We start from the raw sequence: 24,701 nt of genomic DNA on the forward strand, positions 1-24,701 counted from the left end.
TTGCACCCCACACACACACTGGCCCCCATACGCAGTCTACAGACTTCTCCCAAAAATAGGATTAAAGTGGTTTTTGGTTTGCTTTTTTTTTTTTTTTTTAAGTGACATGAAAAAATGGATTCAGGTGAAAAAAAAAAAAAAACAGTATAACATTTATCTGTTCTAACTGCCCGCCCCGCAGCCATCACCCAGTCCAGTGACAGCGACACAGCCACGTGCACACCCACACCCACGCTCACAAATACACCCATCCTCACTTGACCAACCCTTTAGTCTCTGTTAGAAGCAGGTAACTTACACCGTGGTGGGGAGGACACCTCCTGAGTTTCCCAAGGCCAGATTCTTCATCCCATGATAACGAGGAGACATTGCTGCTAATCTTTACAATTGGGTTTGTTAATCTTAGGATCCATAGCATGCGAGCAGATAGGATTGGAGGCAGCTAGACTTTATTCCAGTAGCAGCCTTTGTATGAAAACTATAAATAAATAGTAACCTATGTGAGCTAGTATTTTAAATAAGTTAGTAACCTATAAACTATATTTGTATTAATAAAAAATGCACTAGGTCAAAAAGTTTCTGAGTTCTGGGTCTATCTTAAAATACTTTTTTTTTTTTTTTAATACTATTGCTGCCTTAATTAATGGCGTTCCCTGCTCTTCTAGCTTAGCCCAATTTGTGGTTGTAACCCACCTGACATAGCAAAATTACCAGATGGCGAGCCCTCCCTGAGGGCTGTATGGTTACCACAAGTGTCTCCTCGTAGACCTTGTGACAATTATATATTTTAAGAGAGAAAGAAATCACTGGGGGAAAAGCATGGAAGCTAAGTGTGTTCTGTAGAATGGGTAATGCCACCTCACAGTCCCCTGGGAGCACCAGAGGGACCCTTATACTCCACACCAGTTAGGACTAGTCAGCTAACTCACTCAAAGATCCTGTCAGGGTGCCCTTTGGTGTTTCCCAAGCAAGGGTGGATAGCGTAGCTTCCGCAATAACCTGATGTTGCGCCGGAGAATGTGTCAAAGGGTAATCCCTGTTGGCTGTGGCCCTGTGTGCCCGCCCTCTGGTGGATTCCCTGGGAACAGCTCAGCTGTGTAAGGGGGCAAGCCCAGTTAGCTCTGAACTGAAAGCATTCATAGCATATTTACCATATGCTGTAAAGATCACAGTGGATCACCCTGTGGATTTTGTATGTGGAGTGGTATTAGAACTTCCAAGAAATTAATCACACTCCCCTGAAGTGGTAGAAGAGAAAATAATTTTATTAAAATTTTATTAAAATAAAATTAGCGTAAGGTCTCTCCCAATTAAATCTGTAGCAAAGTTCTCCAGGGTGGTGATAGGACTTTTTTTGTTTGTTTCAGGATATCTTTCTTGTAAACCATGTTTTCAACTTTATTTAAAAAACTGATAATGATGAAAGCCATTCCAGGTTTACCCTGGCTGTTTAGAAGCCGCTGCTGACATGTGATAAGGTTGTACGGCAATTGTTAGCAGCTGGTCAAGCCATTATTTTTAGTGAACAATTTTTTTAAAAAATCGTTCTGTTGTTTTACATAAGCAGCTTTCATACGTAAGGACCAAAGGCATTGTGTGCCCTCTTGGAGCACTCCCCTGTGGTGGAGGCCATTCAGAGTCTAGCTTTGATATGTACGAAAATCTCCCCACTGCTACAATGTGAATTTGGATCTTAGGAAATCTGCCTCCAGGCTGTAAAAATGTTAATGTAGAACATCACACAGGGCAAGGATTCTTCTCCACAACCATAGTGAGATAATTATCACCCTGGATGATGCCCAGGCACATTCATAGTGGGTGGGGTTTCTTTTTTCTTTTTTCCTTTTTTTTTTTTTTTTTGATAGGAGTTATTTTAACTAAGAAGCTATACATTTCCCTTGCTATGAGAGGAAAGTGGCAAAATCATGCAAGGTGCCAGAAGCAGCAGTGCAGTAAGTAGCTTTGGCCTTTCTGTGAGTTTTTCCTGAGCTATGGGAACTGTTCCTGTAGACAGGGTCGTTGGTCTTCAAGGCATCACAGTTCTATTAGTGGCAAACAGATGGAAAAACCAAGGCTGTTTACATACAAAGTGGCATGTAAAACTAAGAGAATTACCCAGACAGTTCTGGCTCCCAGAAACTTGAGATGATGTATCTGTGCAGTGGAGGAAGCAAATGCTTGAGAAGGCTTTGTCCATAGCGTCAGCATCCTGTGAGATGCCCCAGCCAGTCAGAGCGAAGGCGGGGCAGAGTCCTTCCTTCATCTACCTTAAAATACGACATTACATAGGAACTGCATGTGGAAGGTTCTAGGCCAGGCATTTCCCAGTGATGAGGAGCCATCAGTGCTATATAAAGTTCTCCCACACTTGTAAAGGGTTTGTTCACTGGAAACTGTCTGCCTAAGCTCAAGATCTGTTCAGATCAGAGAGTGATCCCTGAGTACGTCTTATGGTCAGAGATGCAGACCCAGAGTGAAAATGCAAAGGAGCCCAGAGCTGGGTAAAAACCAGAGTCCACAGTATGAAGGATGAGCCGGGAGTTTGAGTATGGGGTTGAGGGAAGGGGGGTGGGGGGGCACGAGGTGTTCATTGTCAGAAGATAGTGGTACAACAATACAGGAAAGGAAGATTTTTCCAAAGCAGGAGAATTTGCTTTGAAAGAGAAGTAAGATTTTTCCCATCAGAAGAAGAGCATCCTGGGCAGGGATGACACAAACAGGCTTAAAGAATAGTGCATTGTTCCCTGTAGTAACAGTGTCAAGTTCTTACAGGGCCTGTGGGAGGAACAGAGGGTAAGACTGACATAAAACGTGGGACACACCCTGCCAAGCAGAGCAAACAAGAATCTAGCCCTAAGAGAGCAATCCGCACGGCAGAAGCTCCACACACCCCATGCTTAACTCACTCTTGGCCCATAGAGAACGGAGCCCGATGAAGTAGCAGGGTACAGGCATGTCTCAATCCAGGACACGATCCAGAGTGACACGGGTCAGGCCCTGTGTGCTGCAGGATCGGTTTGGGGTGGCTCACTCCCTGTGGATACACACAGGGGTAACCCAGGAAACCCTTGGAGAAAGCCCATTTACTGAGGAACACAGGGGTAAAGGGGGATTTTTCCGGAGTGGCTGTGAGGCCTGACATGGGGTTGACTCTAAAGTGGGGTATTTTACAAGGTAGACCCTTTAGTAAATTTCAGGAACAGATTTCCCCCAAAGCCCTTCTCACTAGGGAATATTGACCCCGCACAGGGGTACCCCGAGGTGGCCCGTGCATCTAGTCGAAAGGCAGAGGCCTTTCTGCATCCACAGCAGAATGAGAAAGATGCTAAGCGCACATATAAATAGGTTATCTAAAAATTAGAATACCATGAGTGAAAAAGCAAAGAGCTCAAATGATTAAATAGAAATTTAAATGGAAACTGACTTAGGTGGCGGGGGGAGGCGGGGAAATTAAGAACAAAATGACTCTCTGAAGAAAAGACACATCCTTTGACACCCGAGAGATGAAAGAAATGGCTAAGGAGCATTCTACATAAGGAGGGGTTGAGGGAGCTGTAGGGATCCCGAATATAGGATTAACAGGATAATGTGCTCAGTTGAAAGCAGTGGCGGCCCATCCAGATAGACCCTGGTACCAGGGCAGAGGACGCGGCGGGGAGGTGGTCAGGGCCTGGAGTAGATGAGCCTCCATACTCAAAGCTGTAGAAGCCAGCAGATCCTTCCCAGAAGTGGGGTAAGTTCCAGCAGAGTGGAGCCTGGGGTAGGAAGAAAGCAGGAAGGAAGTAGGAAGGAAGCAGGAAGGCCCCACAGGATGCTGCCTTGCAGCTGATACCAGTAGTGATGGGACAGGAAGTTGCAGAGCAGCAGCAGTGACGTAACCAGACAGATGCTCCAACGCATCCTCATGCTGGGGAGCTGGACCAGGGGACAGTGTGAGGGAAATGCATCACTTAACCTGTGAGGCTGAAGTGCTGCATGAGCGATGATACCCGCCAGGTGTTTCCAGTTGTGGGGGAGACAGTGTGGGAGGAGCACTGCTCAACATGAAACCCAGGCAGAGAGCCCGCAGAGCAGTGAGGTTAAGAGGCCTGCGATCTGGCAGGACACAAAACGTGGAAGACATCAGATCATTGGTAGCTTTGAATGGGCAGGTTGAAGGCCACCTGGAAGGCCCACAGAGCAGAAACAAATGAAAATTAAAAAGGACCCAGGACAGATCTAAAATCTCCAGCAAATAGATATAGATGTAGGTATGGACACATATATACATAGAATTCATCACAAGCTTTTAGAAAAGTATGTGCGTGTGCGTCTAAGAATTCGAAGGAAGAAAGTGGCTTAGTTTGCAAGGTGTAGGCAAGTGCAGAATGGCCCTGAAATTGTGGATGAAGCTGAAACAATGTTCTGTTAACCTGGGCAAAATAGAGCGAACATAAAACCATATTGGAGAGGACTGAAGGACAGACGGCAGCAAGGAAGTGGAAAACGGAGGTAGAAGGAACTGTCTAGACATTTGTGAAAAGCCGAAAGATAGGGCCGGAGGAGATGGCGTTCGCTGCAATGGCTTTGAAGCGTGTGAGCACATCTGAGTGTCTTGGTGCGTGTGCAAAGTTGGATGTACGCGCACATCTCTGTTAAAGAAGCCAGTGGTAGCCCCACGTAAATAGCCTTTCCCTAAGTCAGTAGTGTCAGCCCGGTCAAAACAGAGGTCAAGCAGCAAGCCCTTATCAAAGTGAAAAAGGAGACGTAGTTTCCAGACTCACATCCAGCCTCTCAGTGCGTAGTTCTGAAACCTTCAACAGACGCACATAGCACTCATTAAAAACACCACTCTGACACCTGTGTGGCCCTGAACTTCCAGGGACGCTTATAGCGCCTGGTTTACGTCCTGAGGAACATAACTGGGACCAGATAACCCCTCAGCACCCCCAGCACATCTGTTCCACCCTCCCGACTTGCGTCACTGTTCATGGTCAGAGTTGCGTGACATGTACATTGTTAAGAGCACCCACAGGTAACCCAGCTCCTCCCAAGGAAGCGCTGAGTTTGTCTCCTTCCCTCACCCACCCACCAGCCTAGACACCAGCCAGAGATTTTCCAGCTCTTCCATCCCTTGAAAGCTTCCTTAGAACGGCCGTGACCGAAATCGAAGTCTCTCACCAGGGTCCCAGTGAGGTCTCAGATCCGTACCCACTTGAGTAGCACTCACACGTCAGCACTATGTGCCATCCCTTTGCCACAGTGAGGCTCACAGCCAGAATAGATCCCAGACCTACGTAGCCGAGCTGAAGTTTTCATCTACATTACTTCCATCCAGCTTGTAGCTCCCCTGCCCCACTGGCAAGGCTTTAATTTAGAGGAGATGAGATCTTAAGTCACTTTTTTGTTGTTGTTTACACATTGCTGTAGACACAGTACCTTGCATCACCAAACAGACTTCTAACACAGTGAGCATAGTGCGTCCTAGCACGCATCAAATCTGACCTGAATTTAGCATGGAGCTCTGTCTCTGCCCTCGCCCTTGACTCGCACTGCACACGACCTTGGAGGAGTTACTGTGCCTCAGATTTTTCATCTGTAAAATACCTACTCTCCACCTTACAGGATTAACTTGATTAATGTCTGTAAAATACTTTGAGGTCTTTAAAAAAGGACACTGTGGTACCATCACGTGTCATCCTTATTAGAATCATGTCGACATAGACCAGAAAGGGGAGGGAGACCAAAGGATGGGGCTGGGAATCTTATTGGCTTAAAGTAAGTTGGATTTACCTGTGTCTATCCTGATGGCGTGAACGGCCCTAAGAACTGTGTAGACTAACCCTACTTATTTCTGCTTGTGCTTCAATCTCACTTTGAATGTTAACTCTAAACCGCTAACCTGTTTCTTTCCTTTTATTCACTTTTTCCACCCCCTCCCATTGCATGACTTCAGGGTCAGTTTTGTGCATGACACCCGCTACCAGTATTGGTAGGTTTCAACCTTTTTTTATTTGTCTCTTATATGATGTACAATGCCTTCACTGTGTGACATTTACCAATTTCAGAGATGGTAGAAAAATGCTTTAGGAAGTAGATCTGAAGGCTTTAATGGCTTTAGAGTTAACGTGTAAGCTATGCCTGTGTGATTAAGAAAATGATGGTTTTAATGTGCCCTCTTATGCTGCAACAGTCACTACAGAGACATAAGCCACAAGGGGCAAGTGTGCTTTTTAATGACTTGTGTTGTTTCTCTTTATAGTTTCTCTGGTTTAGCATGAGGCAAACAGAGGCAGGCTAATTTCATCAGTGTTTTAAAGTTTCATGGTGTGCCTCTATCTCCTCTTTGCTGTGTGTTACAGTTATCAGAGTTTCCCAGAAGTATTTATTTTTGGAAAAAAATATGCATGGATATATTTTAAAAATCAAGTGTCTGAACTTTCTTACTTGATTATCTTTTTTAGAGTATTTGTGATGGTTTTGGGTCATTTTATTTTTGTTTTTTTTGGTTGGTTTGTTTGTTTTCTGAACCTCCACATTCCCTCAGATGGGAAATTTTAATAGTGGAGTCTTCTCTCACATTCAAGGCCTTGGCACAAAAGTCTGTCTTCAGGACATCTGATTTGTTTCACGTAGGAACTCAGAACGTAAACATTGCCAAAATAGACCTGGTTACTTTATAGTAACAGCTCTAGCATTTACACCAAGGCCATTTCTCTTGTCTCACTGTTTAGTAACAAAAAAAAAAAAAAAAAAAATCCACTGAAATTCCAGTTTACAGATGCGATTCCAAATTTAAGAGAAAAATATTTTTTTTTTTAGTTTAACCACAATTAAGTCCAAAGTTCATCTTATCTTAAATTAGGCCTATTGAGCCTTTGCTGTTTGAAAATTTATGATTGGTTTCCTTGGCTTATCATTCATTGGATATTGCCTATCACATTCCGAGAAGCAGTCACGGTGCACCCTGCATAAATACACCAATCAAAGCGGTGTGCTTTGGCCTTTCTGGGAATCACTGATTGTGTTTGGAAACTTCCTTTAATTGTACTTGTAATAAGCTATTTTCCCTTTTTATTTCTCTCCCATGCTTCCCTGCTTTGCATTGTGACTGCATGCCATCTGCTGGTTTAACCCATGATGGCTTGCTGCTCTGATATTCACCATGCCAAAATACCACTTCTATTCCCATAATGCTACACCCTCCTGTTCATTGCTTCCATGGTTCCCCTCCTGAAAGTACCCATGATGCACAGCGCTACGTCCGCCACTGTCTCTGCAGCAACAACTCCTGCAACAAGTGTCCCCTTCGCAGCAACAGCCACAGCCAATCAGGTTTGCTCCTTTTAAAGCTTTCTTTCACGAATCCCGAACTCTAAATGAGTGCTGATATTTAAAAAAAAAATTCTCGGTGGAGAATTTTTTTTTCATGTTTATCCATCAAATTTTATTTTTTCTGATTAGTTTTATGGCAAGCGTTTGTGGACAGGTTGCACTTATTTAGAGTTAACATTTACTGCAAATAATGATGTAGCTATGTTTTGTGTTGCACTGTTTGTTTTCGTACCTAATATTGTGTAATTAACCTGACAGGCTTAAATTCCTTCTAGTGCAGCATTGCTTGTCCAGTGGTTTGTGAGTTGCCACGTAAGAAGTGGAGGACCTCGCCTGTGGGTGCTCCCTAGCCAGCTCCACTTTTCGACTTTTCGATTTGGCTCATTCCGTGATGGGAGGAAAATGAAAATTCTCCTCCCATATCCTAAGTGTCAAATTTGAGGTCTGAATAAATACCTACTAACACTGACCTTGGTCAGAGGTGCTGACTCAGTATCCACTGGAAGATCTGGTCAGATCCGGCATAGGAGCCACGCCGCTCCAGGGAGACCAGCGTGCTATCGCTGGCCTCACCACGGCTGCTTTAACTGAATCTGAGAGTTCACTGTGTTGGCTTAATGCATGTGCCACTAGGAGCCTGGGGAGAATTCTCAGTGGGGAGAGCCAGTGGGCTGTTTCCTACTCTGTGGTCATAAGCTGACTGTGTCCCTGACTTTGCGAGCCCATGAGGGACAAGTATGAGTGGCAAAGTGTCCCCTCATCTCACCTAGAAAAGCACGTCCACACGAAGCTCCTCCCTTCATAGAATAATTTTAGGGGTTTTTTTTGTTGTTGTTGTTTGTTTCATTTTGTGTTTTGTTTTGTTTTAAACAAATTCAACTGTGCTGAGAAAGGGTGAAAAAGATTTAAAAATAAATAAATAAATACAAAGTAGGTTAGGGCACTGGGAGGAGGGCCAGGCAAATGGAGAAGCGGTAAGTTAAACACTGGGGGAGATTGTGCCTGGGCATAGATGGCTGCTTCCAAACCTCAGCCCCAGTGATCCCAGTGCTCTGGACTGGCAGGAACCCCAGAGGCAGGCCTGCGGGGAGGGGGACGAAGGGAGGGAGCCAGGCCAGTGGACAGCAGAGACAAAGGGCACAGTCACCACCTCACTGCTGTTCACAAGTGCCAGGCTCACTCCCAGGAAGGGGGGTGGGGGTGGGAAACGGGACACCAGCTTGGTTCCTAACACCATCACAAAGAGCAGCAAATAAGTCCCTTACCTAGGAAGACGGGGTTTCAGTTTGTTATTCGGTTGGTAGGTTGGTTCAGTGGTTATAAACGGGGATGGGAGAAAGGAGAGACTGCTGCCTTGTAAGTAGGTTCAAAGCCCTTCCTGCTCCCTCACTCCCTCGTAGTAGAGCCCTGAGCCGGATGCCTGCTTTGTAAGCCTAAGTCCTGCCAGTTTGATCTAGTTTACGTTAGAAACTCTGGTCCTAGGAACACAAGTTCCTGATGTCCTATAGGAGGACCTGCAGTGAAGTCCCACCTACACTTTATGACAGGTTCAGCACCTCGGGTCCTCAGACCTCTTGGCTAAGAAAGGAAGGGGGCAAGATAAAGAGACGCTTTAGAAGTGAATTCCCTGCCTGTGTCACACGAGCACCTGTGATAGTTTCCTGGCCTGGTTCTTCAGTGCTGTTTGTAGACAGAACCGAAGTCCTAAAAGTATAGGAGGGGTGTGCGGGGGGGGGGGGGGGGGCTTACGCTAAGGAGCACACAGGCCAACCAGAAGCCAGAAGCGGAACATCCCTTCCGAGGTGTGCCGTGCCGGGTAAAGGAACTAGCAAGTTTATATTTGATTTAATCCAGAGGAGGGAAACCAAGGGAGACCTGAGTGGCTGCCCCAATGCTGGATTCCCCCTGAGTCTTATGATCTGGTAGACAGCTGTCTGTCGCCCGCCCGGGAAGGCACTGATGGTAAAGAGACTCGGGGTGTCAGTTCCCGCAAAGGTCTGCTTACACATATGTGTTGGGGGAGGGGGAGGATCACAGAAAAGCAGACCGCTGCACTACAAGTTTCCGGATACAATATTATTTATCTCTGTGAGTGTCGAAGAGCTCTCAGGGCCTAAGAGCAGAGCAGCAAGTGCAGAGGTGGCTAATGACTTGAGAAATGGCAGGTTGCCATCTTGTTTAAGTTCACTCTGTAAATGCCAATTGAACCAGGCCCATGTGACTCACAAAAGCCAATAGGCGCTCAGGACCAGATAGGTGGCCTTGGAGATTTGTGAGTGTTGCAGACCGGCAGCAGGGGGTCAGGAAGGAGGATGTGGGGCTGGGGAGGGTGGAGCTCCCTGGGTGGCCTGTTCTTCAAGAGCCATCCCTGTTGGTCACAAAATGCAGTGCGGTTTCAGCAGTGTCTTGGCTAATTCAGATGGCCATGTCAATCACTGCAGATGGCAGATGTCGTGGGTGCCCCTAACTAGATGCAAGACGTTGGAAGGAGAAAGAGCGCAGGCCACAATTCCCGGGGCAGCCTTTCCACCCAGGCCTCTTTACCCTGGGCCCAGGAAGCACAGCACAGGGCAGCAAACGCAGCACAGCTGGACCACCTGTAAAAGTTGCACAACCTCAGATTGGCAGTTTGAGAAAGACAGAATATAAATGCATTCAGGATTTTTTTTTTTTTTTTTTTTTTTTAAGAAATGGCTGCTTAGCTCTAGGAATGTAACAAAAATATAACAAGCAAAATTATTTCGCTATATTCTAGTTCAATTAATATCTTTTAATCTCAATATATTAGGATATTAGGATAATAGTAATATAAACCTCTCACTCTAGAGCAGGTATGATTCTATGTTCCCTATATGTTTGACTTTAATATATATTGTAGTGTGTGTGTGTGTGTGTGTGTGTGTGTGTGTAAAACAGATGCTCATTTGATCTTCACTGTGGTTTTATGAGACTGGTAAAATGTTCATCTTTCTCACTTTATAGATAATAAAACTAAAACAAAAATGTGCCTGCGTTAGCTCAGTGACAAGGCTAATACGTGGCTGTGTAGGGTTTAAAGCCGTCTGGCTACGGAGGCCTTGCTCCTGTGTCTCTGTAATCATGAATATACGAAAGTTACACCTCACAATGTAACAGTGGCCAAGTGGGGCTCACAGTAGGAGGCAGGAAGCAGTCTTGCCACTGCCTCCAACTAAGGAGAATAGTAAACTGTGAAGAAGAATGTGGGCACAGAGGCTAGTTAGATAAGCACCAGGAAGCAGGCATTCCGGACGGGACCTGCTAGGCTGTGGTCATATGGTGTGGGAGGAGATCCCCTTGTGTCACAGGTCTAGGGGAGGGGAAGAGGGTGAAGGAGGGAGAGAGGGGGGAACTGGACGATACAAGTAAAGGGATAACAATCGGGATGTAATCTGAATAATAAAATTTAATAATAAAAAATTAAATTAAATTTAAAAAGTTAAATAAAATGATTTGATATTCCTTGTTAAAAAGAAAAGAAAAAAAAAAGAAATTATACAGTAGATCTCACTACAATTAGAGTTAGGTGATGTTATAATCAGAGAAAGGTATCTATAATTTCTAAGAATAAATCTGAGAAAGAGCTAGCCAGCTGTCTTAGTAAAGTGAGTTTGTGGCACTGTCCTTGTGTAGATTTGATGACTAGCATCCACCAATGTCAAGATGCCTTGGCAACAAACAGAACCTGAAGTAATGTGCAAACTGACCAGTCTCAGCCGAGACACAAGGCTGGAACGTGTGAAGGCCCCTCTGTTAAACAAGAGACACAAAGTAAACAGCCTAGCGTGTGGCTTTACCTAGTTGGTTCATTATAGACATTTTACCTACAAAGAGGGAGGGGTGTGGACTAGAATTCCTGAATCCTAAGTGATTACAGAACCCTGATGCACACTTTTTCAGGCTTTCAGATTTTCAAAATCAACGTCTGTTATTTCAAAAAGAGAAGACATAAATATATTTTCCATTTCCGCTGCCTCACTCATATTCAGAGGCCATTCTGTTCCCTTGAGCCTCTATCCCTTTAAGGACCCAATTAAAATCCAGCTTGTGCCCGGTCTCCCTGAAGCCCCAGTTCAGATGTCCTCTGACTTCCTCAGGAACTGTGTCTGCACAAGCCTGAAGCCCCTGCGGGCAAGATAAGTGCACAGGTGCAGCCGAGGGGAGGGGAGTTTAGCTGGAGGAGAGCCAGCCATCGGATCGGTCACTGGGTAGTGCGGCCCCAAGTATGTCTGCTCCCGTTGGCATTGACCTTAACGTCAGGTTAAAGGATTTAGCCCTTTGGCCACTTTGGGGCTCTCAAGCAGAATAGTCCTGTGAGCAGAAGCTAAGAACACTGAGCACGTGGGCTCCAGGCCAGGAAGGCTGCAGAGACCTGAAAAGTCTTAACAAGATCCTACACTGGACAGTGGCAGCCCGGCAAATGGCCCACTTAGCCTTGCATTTCATAGGAGTGTAGCTTAAAGCTGCAGACAAAAGTCTAAACACCGCCGTGCCATGTCAAAACCTGTCTGAAGGAAGTTTCAGGAGGCAGAAAGAGATGTAGGGCGGCGTGAGAGGTCACCACAGGAAGTCATTGCGTGGGCTCTGAATTCCTTCCAGAGCAGCAGCTTGGTGGCCTTCTGGTCATACACGCCCAGTGTGCCCACCCCAATCGTTGTTGCCCACCCCCACCCCGGCTGGTCCGTTCAGCTGTGAGGAGACCGCTCTGGCCCTGGCTCTGCATCACGCTTCTGTGGATGGAGAAGGGTCACCACCCTCCTCCAGTTTGTTGCAGTTTGTGGGATGTCTGGGGAAAAAACCAATTACAGCCTGAGCATTAGCAATCTCTGGAGCCCCCACACGGTGCCTTCAAAACTGAGGTCACATGACTGCCAGCACAGAGTGAACTAACACGTAATCCATGTCACCAAAGCATGCTGATCCGTGTACATGGTCATGGCCTTCCCACTCCATCACACCTGCTCCCTGTACACTCCTCGGGAGAGGAGGCCCACTCAACGGATATTTAGCCTTAAGAAAAGTCTACTGAAAATTAGTTGATAATGTATATATCATGTTTTTAGCACCATCCTTTAAAGTGTGTGTGCGCATGCACGTTGTGTGTGTGTGCGTGTGTGTGCATGTATACACACCACAGTATGTATGTGGAGCTCAAAAGACAGCTTGCAGGAGTTGGTTCTCGCCTTCCACCACGCGAGATCTTGGGACTGAACTCAGGCCCTCAGACTCTGCAACCCAGGGCCCATGCCCTCTGAGCCATCTCACCAGCCCCCATCTTTTCATCAAAATATCTCATAAGCTAGAAATTTTCATTTTTTTCAGACACACCAGATATAGGTTTGTTATATCTGACATTCAACCTCAAAAATATCTGGCCAGAAAAAAAATGGTATCGTTGCTTGTAACGAGAATCATACACCGTGTTTTAACTGGCCTTGCTAAGAACTACTTTTAATGAACGGTGTCTCACCTCACTCACTCCTGACTGTCACTGTGGACATTTCCCAGAGCCACAGAGGTAAGGGTGTTCTGCTGTCCGCCCCTCACAGCTCAGCCTCGCAGGACTTGCATTATGCAGTGCCATCTGTTGGTACTATATTCAGACAAATGTAGGAGGCCCCCAGCATTTCCCGCTGTCATCACTTGACCCATTTTAGGGCCCGTGTTTGTCTCACAAGACAGTACCCTGCTTCTGCAAAGCCCAGGGTGGGAGAGATGGCCAGCCTCTGTCGGACCTCTCTCCTGAAATACACAGCCGAGTGGCCAGCCTCCATGCAGAGGAGCAAATGGCCAAACACCCCTTCCTCATAGTCTGCCCATTGTTGAGAGCTGAGGACAGGAAAGTGCTGGGCCACAGGGATATTCTCCCCAAAAAGCAAACACGCAAACCATTGCAAACCATCAGAGCCTACCCTTGTGCGCTGCGTGCTGGATGCAGTCCTCGCTCTCCCAACTTTCACCGCCAGCGTGCTTCAGCCTCTTTAAATATGGTGCGTGCATGTTTAGTGTGAGCCGCTCGCTATCTGGATCTAACTTCCAGAGTGCAGCATGGAGTCTACATTTACTAGCAGGGAGAATGTGTTTTCAATGATGAGCGTACGCTGTCGGGCTTAGGGGAGCCTGGATACATAAGGAGCAACATAGAGAGAAGGGTCGTTTTTCCTTTCTTTTCTTTTCTTTTCTTTTCGAAGTCAGAGAATCAGCTGGTGAGATGACCCAGCAGGTAAAAAGCACTCACCTCACAAGCCTGAGGATGTGAGCCCCAGAACTCAGTGGAAGGAGACGGGCAAGTCCCACACACATGCACCATGACACACGTGCACTAGCATTCACACACGTTGTACACACATGTGCACCATGACACACATGCACTAGCATTCATATACATTGTACGCACATGCATCAAGACACACGCACTAGCATTCATATACATTTTACACACACATGCACCATGACACACGTGCACTAGCATTCACACATTGTACACACACGTGCATCATGATATCCATGCACTAGCATTCGCACACATTGTATACATGTGGGTGGGCACACACTCAAGAGAAATCAGGAAATTGAGAGACAACAGGTCTTTTCTGGCCTCAGATGCAGCTCTTGGGGGGGGGGGTGCAGGGAGGCTTAATTAATGAATGCATCTGCAGATTCCTTAGGGAACGTGAGTTATATAAATGCTGTGACCCAGCACAGTTTCATTTTTCGTGAATAACTCCCACTTCATGGTGGGGATCTTGGGTGCCCCTCTTTTGTATGTAGCACCTAAAGATACACAGCAGCTCAGGTTGCCAGCCACTGACTGACCTGTCGGAGTCCTAAGGTGGCACTCCTGCCTGGTGCTTTAAACCCCACAATCTCTCGCCTTTGGTTGGGTCTTTGGGGAAGGAGTGTTTTTTTATTAGCAGGTCGTATTCCTCGGAGTATTTTGGCTTCTGTTGGTAAAGCCATGCGCCACCTCTCGAGTTTTAGGCTGCCGGCTTGGAGCTGCCTGTATATAGATGTGCAATTCGTCCTGTGTGTGTCATCCTCAGTGAGGGAGGACAGACTAGCTGCAGGGCAAGAACTCAGTGGTGGACGGGGCTTTTCTCCAGAACAGCTACTCCAGACAGAACAAATGTTCACTCATTTCTGCACCCAAATCTGATGCTTTTGCCGTCCTGCCCAAGTGCTGGGGAAGTGGCCAGCCTTTGTATGTGTTTGGGGGGTTAGTGCCAAGAGACTGTGCCTGCACTTACCAGAAATGGAAGAGGCAGTGACCGCCAAGGCCACTGCGTTTTAGTCCACTGATGATTGCAGGCTCTGTTACAGTTGGGGTGGGTGGGATGCCAGAGATAATTAGGGATCAGTGGCTCAGGAGGGAGGTGTGAAATCATCGGGAACATGCGCCTAGAACATGAAGCCCCATATGTAAACATCCCTGCATGGGAAATAAGGTCAAGGTAAGACTCCATCCCTAAAGCAGCCAGGGCACACCTCCTCAGGACGTGGGGGAGACGGGGCACACCTCCTCAGGACGTGGGGGAGATGGGGCACACCTCCTCAGGATGTGGGGGAGACGGGGCACACCTCCTCAGGACGTGGGGGAGACGGGGCACACCTCCTCAGGATGTGGGGGAGATGGGGACACACCTCCTCAGGACGTGGGGGAGATGGGGACATACCTCCTCAGGATGTGGGGGAGACGGGGACACACCTCCTCAGGACGTGGGGGAGACTGGGGTCACACCTCCTCAGGATGTGGGGGAGATGGGGACACACCTCTTCAGGATGTGGGGGAGATGAGGACACACCTCCTCAGGATGTGGGGGAGATGGGGACACACCTCCTCAGGATGTGGGGGAGACAGGGGGGCACACCTCCTCAGGATGTGGGGGAGACAGGGGGGCACACCTCCTCAGGATGTGGGGGAGATGGGGACACACCTCCTCAAGATGTGGGGGAGATGGGGACATACCTCCTCAGGATGTGGGGGAGATGGGGACACACCTCCTCAGGATGTGGGGGAGACAGGGGGGCACACCTCCTCAGGATGTGGGGGAGACGGGGCACACCTCCTCAGGATGTGGGGGAGATGGGGACACACCTCCTCAGGATGTGGGGATGATGGATGTGGGGAGACGGGGCACACCTCCTCAGGACGTGGGGGAGACTGGGAGATGGTAAGGTGCAGACTGACTTGGCAAGGATGTCACAGGACCCAGGAAGGTGGCTTTGCCAGTAAGACATTAGCTGTGCAAGCTTGAGCAGCTGAGCTCAGTGCCCCAGAGCCCAGGTAAAGGGTGGATGCAGAGCTACATCTGTCATCCCACAGTGGGACGGTGGAGGCAGGAAGATCGCTGGGTCTTCCTTATCAGCCGGGCTAGTCAAATATGCAAGCTCCAAGCTTAGTGAGACACCCTACCTCAAAGCAGGAGGCAAACGGACTACAGAGAGAGGTTCATCAGTAAGGTGCCGGCTACACAAATGTCAAGACCTGGGTGTAGAGCTCCAGCAACCCATGTAAAAATCCAGGTGTGGCGGCACACACCTGGACCCCCAGCAGAGACAGGTGCAATCCAGGAGCTACTGGCCAGCTAGCCTAATAGAATCTTTCAACTCCAGATTCAGAGAGAGACCTTGCCTCAAAAGAATAAGATAGTGAGTGGTTAAGGAAGACACCAGATGTCAACATATGGCTCCCACATGTACACACACACACACACACACACACACACACACACACACATTCACTCACTTACACATACTCACACACTCACGTGCTCACACACACAGTGGAAAGCAATTGAGGACATCTGAGATTGACCTTGGCATCACATGCATGTGCACACGTGTACATGTGTATCACATACATATTCACAAGCACTGGAAGACCTGTACACATGAAATAAATGAGTGGTAGAAACAAGGATGGGGTAATAGGAAAAGGGAATTCAGAAGCATGTTGCTTTACATGTTCCCACCGCATTTAAGCCCGTAACATGGGCTCTGTTGTCGCTGCCACATCTCAATGAAGGCTTGCGCTTGGTCATGGCCTTCATAGGTAGCAGAGGCCGGACTTGACCTTACACTTAGTTAACTTCCTGCCATGTGACTAAATACCTAAGATGATCGACTTCGTGAGGACTGAGTTGACGCCTCAGTCGTGGTCCGTTGGCCCATTGCTTTGGGGGGTGCACCAGCATGGTACATCATGAGAGGGGTGCTCACCTCATGGCAACCTGGAAGCAAAAGAGAGACTGGAAGAGAACAGGTCAGGATATTCCCTTCAGGGGCACCTTCCGAGACCTAGTTCTCCAGTGACAATTTGCCTCTCGAAGGTTCCCATCATTGCCCGGTGACGCTAAGCCGGAGGTGAAGCCCTTAGCAGGTCGACAGATCCAGAGTGTTGCGGATTCACTGCCCCTCACCCCCACCCCCACCCCCCCCCCCCGTTACACACGGCCCCTGTAGAATGCATACCCTAGAAAGGATCATGGGATCAACTCAGGGCTGGCAAGGCAGCTCAGCAAGTAAAGGCACTTGCAACCAAGCCTGAAGACCTAATGTGTACACACACACACACACACACACACACACACACACACACACACGACGCGCGTGTACACACACGCCTGTACACACATGCACACATATGTATACACACGTACACATGCACGTATACACACACACATCTAATATATCAAAAATTTAAAGAGATGCTACAGTTAGAACAGATTTAAATAGGGTAACAGATTATCTCAGATGAGCTAAAAAGCCTGCTTTGGTCCTGTAGGGTGACTGGGCGGGACAATAGAGTAGAAAATGCTGTGGTCACTCATAAAAAATAAAGTTGACTAGAGGAGACCCTGCAAACTGTGTCCATGGAGCGTGTGTGGCAGCTGGGAGGGGCTGGGTACCAGTTCACCGTGAGGTGGCTTCTGTTAGTGAGGTGCTAAAATCAGGACTAAAGGAAGAAAGCAACTGGAGGTGGAGGATGACTTATTACTGAGCAAAGCCAGAGAGGCTGCCTGCCACACGGCCCTCCTCCATGACAGGTCCCGGCTGACACTTTGTGGTTTGTACGAGGTCAGGCTGGACGACTGGTTTTCTCTGACAAGGGCTAATGAAGAACTCTAAGCTGTTCCAGCCGTTGCAATCCGTGGCACTTCAGAATCGAACTGATGGACTGTGACTCTTGGTCTGTTTGTTTGGCCTTCAATAGTTGTTGGTCTTATCGTCGCCCCGTGCTCTGAAGTACTCAGACATGCGAAGCCCAAGTTGATAAGCTTCCTGTATCACGTATAGATACTCGCTACTCTTCCCCATGCGGTGTTTCTTTTTTTTTTAAATATATATATATTATTAATTTATTCATATTACATCTCAATTGTTATCTCATCCCTTGTATTCTCCCATTCCTCCCTCCCTCCCATTTTCCCCCCAATCCCCTCCCCTATGTCTATGACTGAGGGGGACCTCCTCCCCCTGTATATGCTCATAGGGTATCAAGTCTCTTCTTGGTAGCCTGCTATCCTTCCTCTGAGTGCCACCAGGCAAAAGCAGCCTCGTTAAAGTGACTGCTGCACAATGCCACTCCGGTAGTCACAGCACATCATGTCTGAGGAACAGCTTTGGTTAAATCATTCAGATGTAAGTCAGTCCAAAGAGCAAACTTAACCGCAATAATGCCATACCTGTGGACTCAAAAGTTTTGTGTGTGTGTGTGTGTGTGTGTGTGTGTGTGTGTGTGTGTGTAGGTACACACACATGTTGAGTCTAGAGGGTGACAGCAAATGTCTATCCCAATCACTCTCCACCTTATTTTATTTATTTATTTATTTTTTTGCTGTGGTGCCTGTCAGTGAGCCTGGTGCTCACTCTTTTAGCTAGACTGGCTGGCCAGCAAGCCCCAGGCGTCCTCCTCCTGCCCTCCAAGCACCAAGGCTGTAACTGTGCCCATAAGGAGAGCACTGCATCAGGCTTTTCCATGGGTGCTGGAGCTCCCAACTGGTGCCCCTGTGCTTGTGCGGCAGGCACCTTTCCCACGAAGCTTTCTCCCCAGCCCTGGAAAGACATTTATATGTGGTACAAGTTACATTATAAATTGTAATAGGAGCTGGACTCAGTCAGCGACATGCCTGGCCCACCTCACGTAAATTGGCAAAGTAAGCAAGCCTAGAACCAGGTTAGAGCCGGCTGCCTGCTGAGAGGGCACTGTAGATGATCAGGGAAAGACCACAAGGATGATACAGCACACAAAGAGGCAGCACCCTGCCTGAAGCGTTTGCCATGTGCCAAACATCACGTGCGGCCTTCGATGTGAGAACAGAAATGTCCAGAAGGGGCCATTTGAGGTGCTGAGCAGCATGCCCAAGGCCACACTGCTGAGAAGCAGAGCCAGCTTCCAGACTTCGCTAAACCTCTCAAGCTCCGTCTTATAATAAAAAGCACCAAGAGCGACGGGCTCTGTCTGACCTCCGAAACGTGAACTAGGACAGAAGTCTGGAAGGGAAGACCCAAGACATGTAAAGAAAAAGAATCCATTATGTCCCCTGCCCTGGACAAGGGGAAATGCCCACGTGTGCCCTGGCCCTGGGGTAAACTGAGTCACTAGTTAAGAAAGAGTGTGGGCAGCCTGTAAGAGATGGGCAAAGTGATCAACCGGAAGTCCCATTTATTCCTAAGTGAAAGCACAGAAGTGAGTGAGGGTGTCAGCTGAGGGCATGGTGATGGGGCGTGTGCAAAACCCCAGAAAGGATGGAAGGAGGGGCAGGTAAAGGTGGAAGGCAGTTAGGGCTTGCTAAGCACGGTGTGAAACGCAGTGTATGGGACCACAGCACCCAGAAGGCTACGACACCAGGGTATCGGGTCAGAGGCCACCATGAGCTGATGAGACGCTGTCTCAGTGACACAAGGGCGGGTGGTGTAGCTTGGTGGCAGAGGGTGTTCCTATCGTGTGTGCACAAATCCCTGCTTCAGTTCCCGGGGGTGAGAACACTAGTGTCAAGAAAGGAAAATTTGGCGTTGGTGTTTAATTGGTGCAGGTTTCAACTAAGAGGGAGAGTCCCCGAGGTGGGCTGAGGTGACAGTGACAAAGTGAATAGATACGTGTCGCTGAACTATGCACCTACAGTGTTTAAAGCAGATTTTATGCACACCTTACCACACTTTCAAACGGACGGAAGCACTAAATGAACACTTCTCCAAAAGAGAAGGGATTAAGGAAGATGTCAGAGTGCCTGGGCTGCCGCTGGTCTTGCACTGTAGGAGGATTCCTCTCCTGATAAAAATTCCTCCTTGTCTTGGCGCTTCCGTTCGGTGTGCAGCTGCGGGGTTTTCCTCAGGGGGCTGAGGCTGTAAAATCGCGTGCTCTGTGTTCAGTGACAGTGTGTCTTCTTGCTTCTTCTCGGCCATGGATATTAGGAACTATACAGCTGGGGTCCTGGGGATGAGTCAACGAAGGGACAGCCCCTTTCTCGTGGGCTTTACATAATAAAGGGTGTAGGCATTGAAAAAATGTGCAAATAAGTATAGTCAAAGTGATTACGAGTTGCAAAACACCTCATAAAGACCCTAGTAATAAAGAAATAAAGAAAGTATGACTGCTCTCCTTGATAAGGCTTCCTCTGCCGGCTTTCATCTTGCCATGTCTTAGTCTTTGTGTTCATTGCTCATTCTTGAGTTGCTAATGCATAGCCTGTGAACACTTTAAGATAAACTTGATGTCAAAATAACTATGAGCAAATAATAGGCACATTGATTGTTGTCTGTTTGTACAACAAAGAGAGTCTTACTGTTACCTAAATTAGCTTTTCATGTATATTTTTCTTATGTTCTGATCCATGCCCAGAGATCTCAGCAGTGAGATCCCTCAGGGGAGAGGTCCCCACGTAGGCTCAGCGTCACTTCCTACACATGTCACTGTAAACACTCCAGGTATCTTAGGGTACTCGCTTTAATAATCTGTCCCTGATTTTATATGTTTTGATCCAGTAGGGAATCTTAGCCTTCCTTAACATACACAGTCCACATTTGGGAAGTATGTTCCTGAAGTCCTTACGCCAGTGGCTTTGGGGCTCAGTTTTCCTGTAGAAACAGAAGTGATCCTGGTGGTTATGTCTCCATGGTGACCTAGAGATGCACTTCAAGGGGATGCATCCTGTGGATGGAGACAGGATCTTTCAAAGACAAGTGTTCTGTGGTGTTCTTTCTGACCAGACAGATGCCTTAGGTGAGCTCAGTCCTCAAAGGGCTTTCTGCAGCAGCCTTAACCAGAATGGGTCTTCTAAGTGCCCTTACGGTTTAATTTAAGCTCATGGCATGACCCTGAAAAACCACTGTGGACAAACACTGTCCCATGAATGTGGCTGCCACTTTGGCATTCAAGACAGGGAGACCCAAAGCTTGTGCCTAACCCAGACTCCTAGCAGCCATCTCAGGGGAAGGGACTAGTTTGCAAACATTAGTATTCTCCTTACAAGTACATCCAAGCCCCTGACCTCCCTATATTATATATTATATATTGCATTGTATTTCCACTGCATTATAGTTGTGGACACAATTTTTAAAGCCACCTAGTTATTTTATTTATATGGCATTTGGCAAAGCGGGGGAGTTGTTGTTGGTGGTTATATGTGGCTTGGAAATATACTTTCTAACAGAAATGGTCACTCTGGAGCAACCATGGGTGTTTTTAGAGCACACTTGTAAGGACCAGCCCTGCCTTAGTGTGAAAACACTACAGAGCTGTGGGTCAGACGACCTGGAGGTCACAGTCACACTGCAGTACACAGGAGTCTAAGATGCTTTCGCACACGACTTGTTTTAATGTGAGGCATGGATACTTGAACCCAAATCAAGAACTTCCACTTACAGATTTTATCCTGGTAGCTGTCAACGTGGGCCTTCGCCGATAATCTTTAATGAGGGTGGCGTTACCACTTGTCATATTGAGAGCCCAGTTACTAGTATTTTACATGGTGTTTAAAAAAAAAATTGAACATACACCCAAGGTCTTCCATTTGTTAACCACAGAATGGGAGGGAAAAAACACTTTTCCAAAAAATGAGAAGCCCAAAATTGACATCAGCGAGAGCAGGGAAGTCACATCTTGGGGTGCTAACTTTTTGAACAGCAAAAGCAGAACAGGTGGAACAGAACTGCTCTTCAGAGGCGTGCTATCCAAGCTTAGCCTGCTTCTCTCAGAGTGAAACCCTCAGCTTGACCATCTGCTTCCAGAACCCCAGGTGATGCCCTTTTTGCACCAATAAAATCTGCACTTGAAAGTCAGATAAATGTATTAGCATTCTGCCTTCCCTCGGAGCAGCGCTCCCCTAAAATAGCAAGTAAGGCCAGTCTTCAGAGGCTAGGGGTATGAGGGCACTGAGGGGGATTGACAGTACGCTGTGCCTGTGGTTCCAGCACACACCTGTGCTTCCAGCAGTAGTGAGTAGAGGCAGGATGGTCCAGAGTTCAAAGTCTGAGGCCAGCCTTAGGCTACATGAGACCCTGTCTCAAAAACAATCTTAAGATAACTTTTCAAAGTATCCTTGCACACACCACTATCTGTCTCTGAACTTGGGTGCGGTTAGTATGTAAGTAGGCATGAGATATGCGGTTAGTGTGTCAGTAGGCATGAGATATGCGGTTAGTATGTCAGTAGGCATGAGATATGCGGTTAGTATGTCAGTAGGCATGAGATGGGCCAGAGAATGTGTTTATTTGAAAGCATATGTGTACTGACATTAACATTTTAGGTTTAATTAATAATTTTAATCTACATGTTCACCAAGAGACAGAAGGCATTTGTGTTTGGCTTCAGTAGTTCATACTGGGACTTAAATAGTAACCAACCCAGATCCAAAAACCTGCCAATGTCTGTGTGCCGCCATCACAGTACTCCATCACAGTACTCCATCTCAGTACTCCATCACAGCACTCCATCTCAGTACTCCATCTCAGTACTCCATCACAGTATACCATCACAGTACTCCATCACAGTACTCCATCTCAGTACTCCATCTCAGTATTCCATCACAGTATACCATCACAGTACTCCATCACAGTACTCCATCTCAGTACTCCATCTCAGTACTCCATCACAGTACTCCATCACAGTACTCCATCACAGTACTCCATCTCAGTACTCCATCTCAGTGCTCCATCACAGTACTCCATCACAGTACTCCATCACAGTACTCCATCACAGTACTCCATCTCAGTACTCCATCTCAGTGCTCCATCACAGTACACCATCACAGTACTCCATCTCAGTACTCCATCTCAGTGCTCCATCACAGTACTCCATCACAGTACACTATCACAATACTCCACCACAGTGCTCCATCTCAGTGCTCCATCACAGTACTCCATCGGTTTTGTCCCTCTGGAGACACCAGGAACTTTGACAGTAATGGCTGCCACATAGATGAGCAAAGAGGGGGAAATTAAAGAGTGGAGAGCGAGGAGAGAGGAAAGCCAGTGGAGTAGTAAAGGAACATGGAGGAGAAGCTGGGTGCCTCATCCACAGAGCGTGTCTTAGCAGTGTTCAGTCCCCATCACAGAAAAGTAAAGAAACAAATGTCAGGCTGGTGGGTGACCAGCGAGCCTCTATTATACTTTAAAGTAAGTAATAAGCTTGGTTTCGGGAAGTCGGGAAACCCCCTTCTGTTGTTATGGAGCCTGTGGCCCTGGGAAAGGTCTTCTATGGTTGCCAAGCTCCATGTCTGTTGAAAAGTCCTTCTGAAATATTGCCACGCTTAGAAGTTTTCCTCAAGTGGAATTTTGTTTTGCCGGCCACATTTCCCTGGGTGATGCTGGCCCCAGCCTTGAGACCTGTTCCTCTTAGCTGTGTATGACGAGAAGTGAAGATGGTTTTCCAAGATATTCACACACCCTGGAAGGCTACAGAAACGTCTTTTTGTGGTCTACCGGCTCTGCTCCTGCCTGCATTGCCTGCTGGCTCTAATCCACCTCATGGTCCGCTGTGAATGTGGCAGTGTCCTCAGTTACTTCCTGTGTGTTCGTCCAGGCACTCAGCCCGATTCTGGGGACACCTGTGTGCCAGCACCCATCCCAGACACCAGGGACATAAGGACAAGTTAGGCATCCCTCCTGAGGGATTTGCTGAGGACTTGGTTAATACGCATGCCTGGGAATACTCGCTACAGAAGTTCGTGATACCAAGACCCTCTGAGGTTCTTTTGTAGTTTGGCAAGGCCATACAAACATGTTATAAGGCATATCTTATCTACTTCTCCTAAGTCAGCATCATAAAGACAGCACTTGATGGCCAGTCACGAGGGAAATTCAAGGAAAGCATCCTTCAATCTTCTTTCATTGCTTTGTGCTTTGGATGCATGTGTGTGTCACTGAAACGTCTGCCACATCAATGAAACAAAGCTGTTCTTAATGAGCCTAGCGTTTAGGCTACCATCTCTGCAGATACATTTCTGAATCTTGGCAGTGAGTATTTTCTGTAGGGACTGTAACATTTTCTAGAAGGAACGTAGGAATCCGCCCTTTTGAGAGTATACATCTGGCTCCTAAAGATCACCCACAAAGAAGTAAACTCAGAGGCGTCAAGACTCACCTCTGAAACACTAAAGCAGTCCCATGATACTTTGCTCCCTCCTGCCTGAAGACGGGCTGAGTCAGCTGCCAGATCCATGGCACTAATGAGTTCAAATGTAGCGCTGCAGTTTCTGCACAAACCGTTTCACTTTTAACTAAAGGCATCCCACACGCTGGTCAGATCTCTTTGCAAGTGATGGGTGGTTCATCGTAAACCCATCATCATTAAGAAAGAAACAAGACAACATGAATACTTCCTAGCTGGCGATTGATCAGGGGCAGAGTGATCGTGTTTTCTTTTTAGGTGGCGGGTTTCTGCTTGCCTAGTGCCCTAGTCCTGGGAGTGAACACTAAATGTCTGAATTGCAGGGTTAACTCCCCAGTGGACATTCTCACCCTGTCCCACCCACCTTCCTGCCACCATCTGCCTAAGCTGTCGACAGCTGTCCCTCAACTCAGAAAGAAGCAGTCCACACTTGATTGGGTATCTTTTCGCAGGATCCCAGGAAGTGAGTCTGATGCACGCGTGCGCACATGCACACACACACACACACACACACACACACACACACACACACACACAGCCTGTTGCTGAATCCATCCACAAGATGGATCTGAGACACACACAGTCATTTTCTGTAATGTGGATCTGTCACACTGAAAGGCTTAGTAAGTCCGTATGCAGGGCCGAAGCCAGAGGACCTCTTTATAAGTTTTTCTGCCATTCATCACCTCACTAACAGTGCAAGAACTAATCAGTGGCTGCTCACAGATGTTAAAGGAGGCCATATTTGATGCTCTTGTGA

At 47.3% G+C, this 24,701-nt stretch overlaps 1 protein-coding gene across 10 annotated transcripts in view; it reads left to right on the forward strand.

The window, feature by feature from the left end:
* Positions 1 to 24,701, forward strand: part of Mbnl2 (muscleblind like splicing regulator 2) — a 154,672-nt gene that overhangs the window by 123,360 nt on the left and 6,611 nt on the right. For 3 of the 10 annotated variants that reach the window (XM_051160975.1, XM_051160981.1, XM_051160979.1), the window contains one exon: positions 7,220 to 7,314. The exons of 3 other annotated variants lie outside the window; for them this stretch is intronic. In XM_051160975.1, the coding sequence (XP_051016932.1) occupies positions 7,220 to 7,314 (95 nt within the window). Of the gene's footprint in view, positions 1 to 5,935; positions 5,972 to 7,219; positions 7,315 to 24,701 lie in introns of all 10 variants that reach the window. 4 more of the 10 variants (XM_051160973.1, XM_051160977.1, XM_051160972.1 and 1 more) reach the window with 2 other exon arrangements.

The sequence above is a fragment of the Acomys russatus genome, chromosome 18 (genome assembly GCF_903995435.1).
Source record: "Acomys russatus chromosome 18, mAcoRus1.1, whole genome shotgun sequence".
NCBI classification, from domain to species: domain Eukaryota; kingdom Metazoa; phylum Chordata; class Mammalia; order Rodentia; family Muridae; genus Acomys; species Acomys russatus.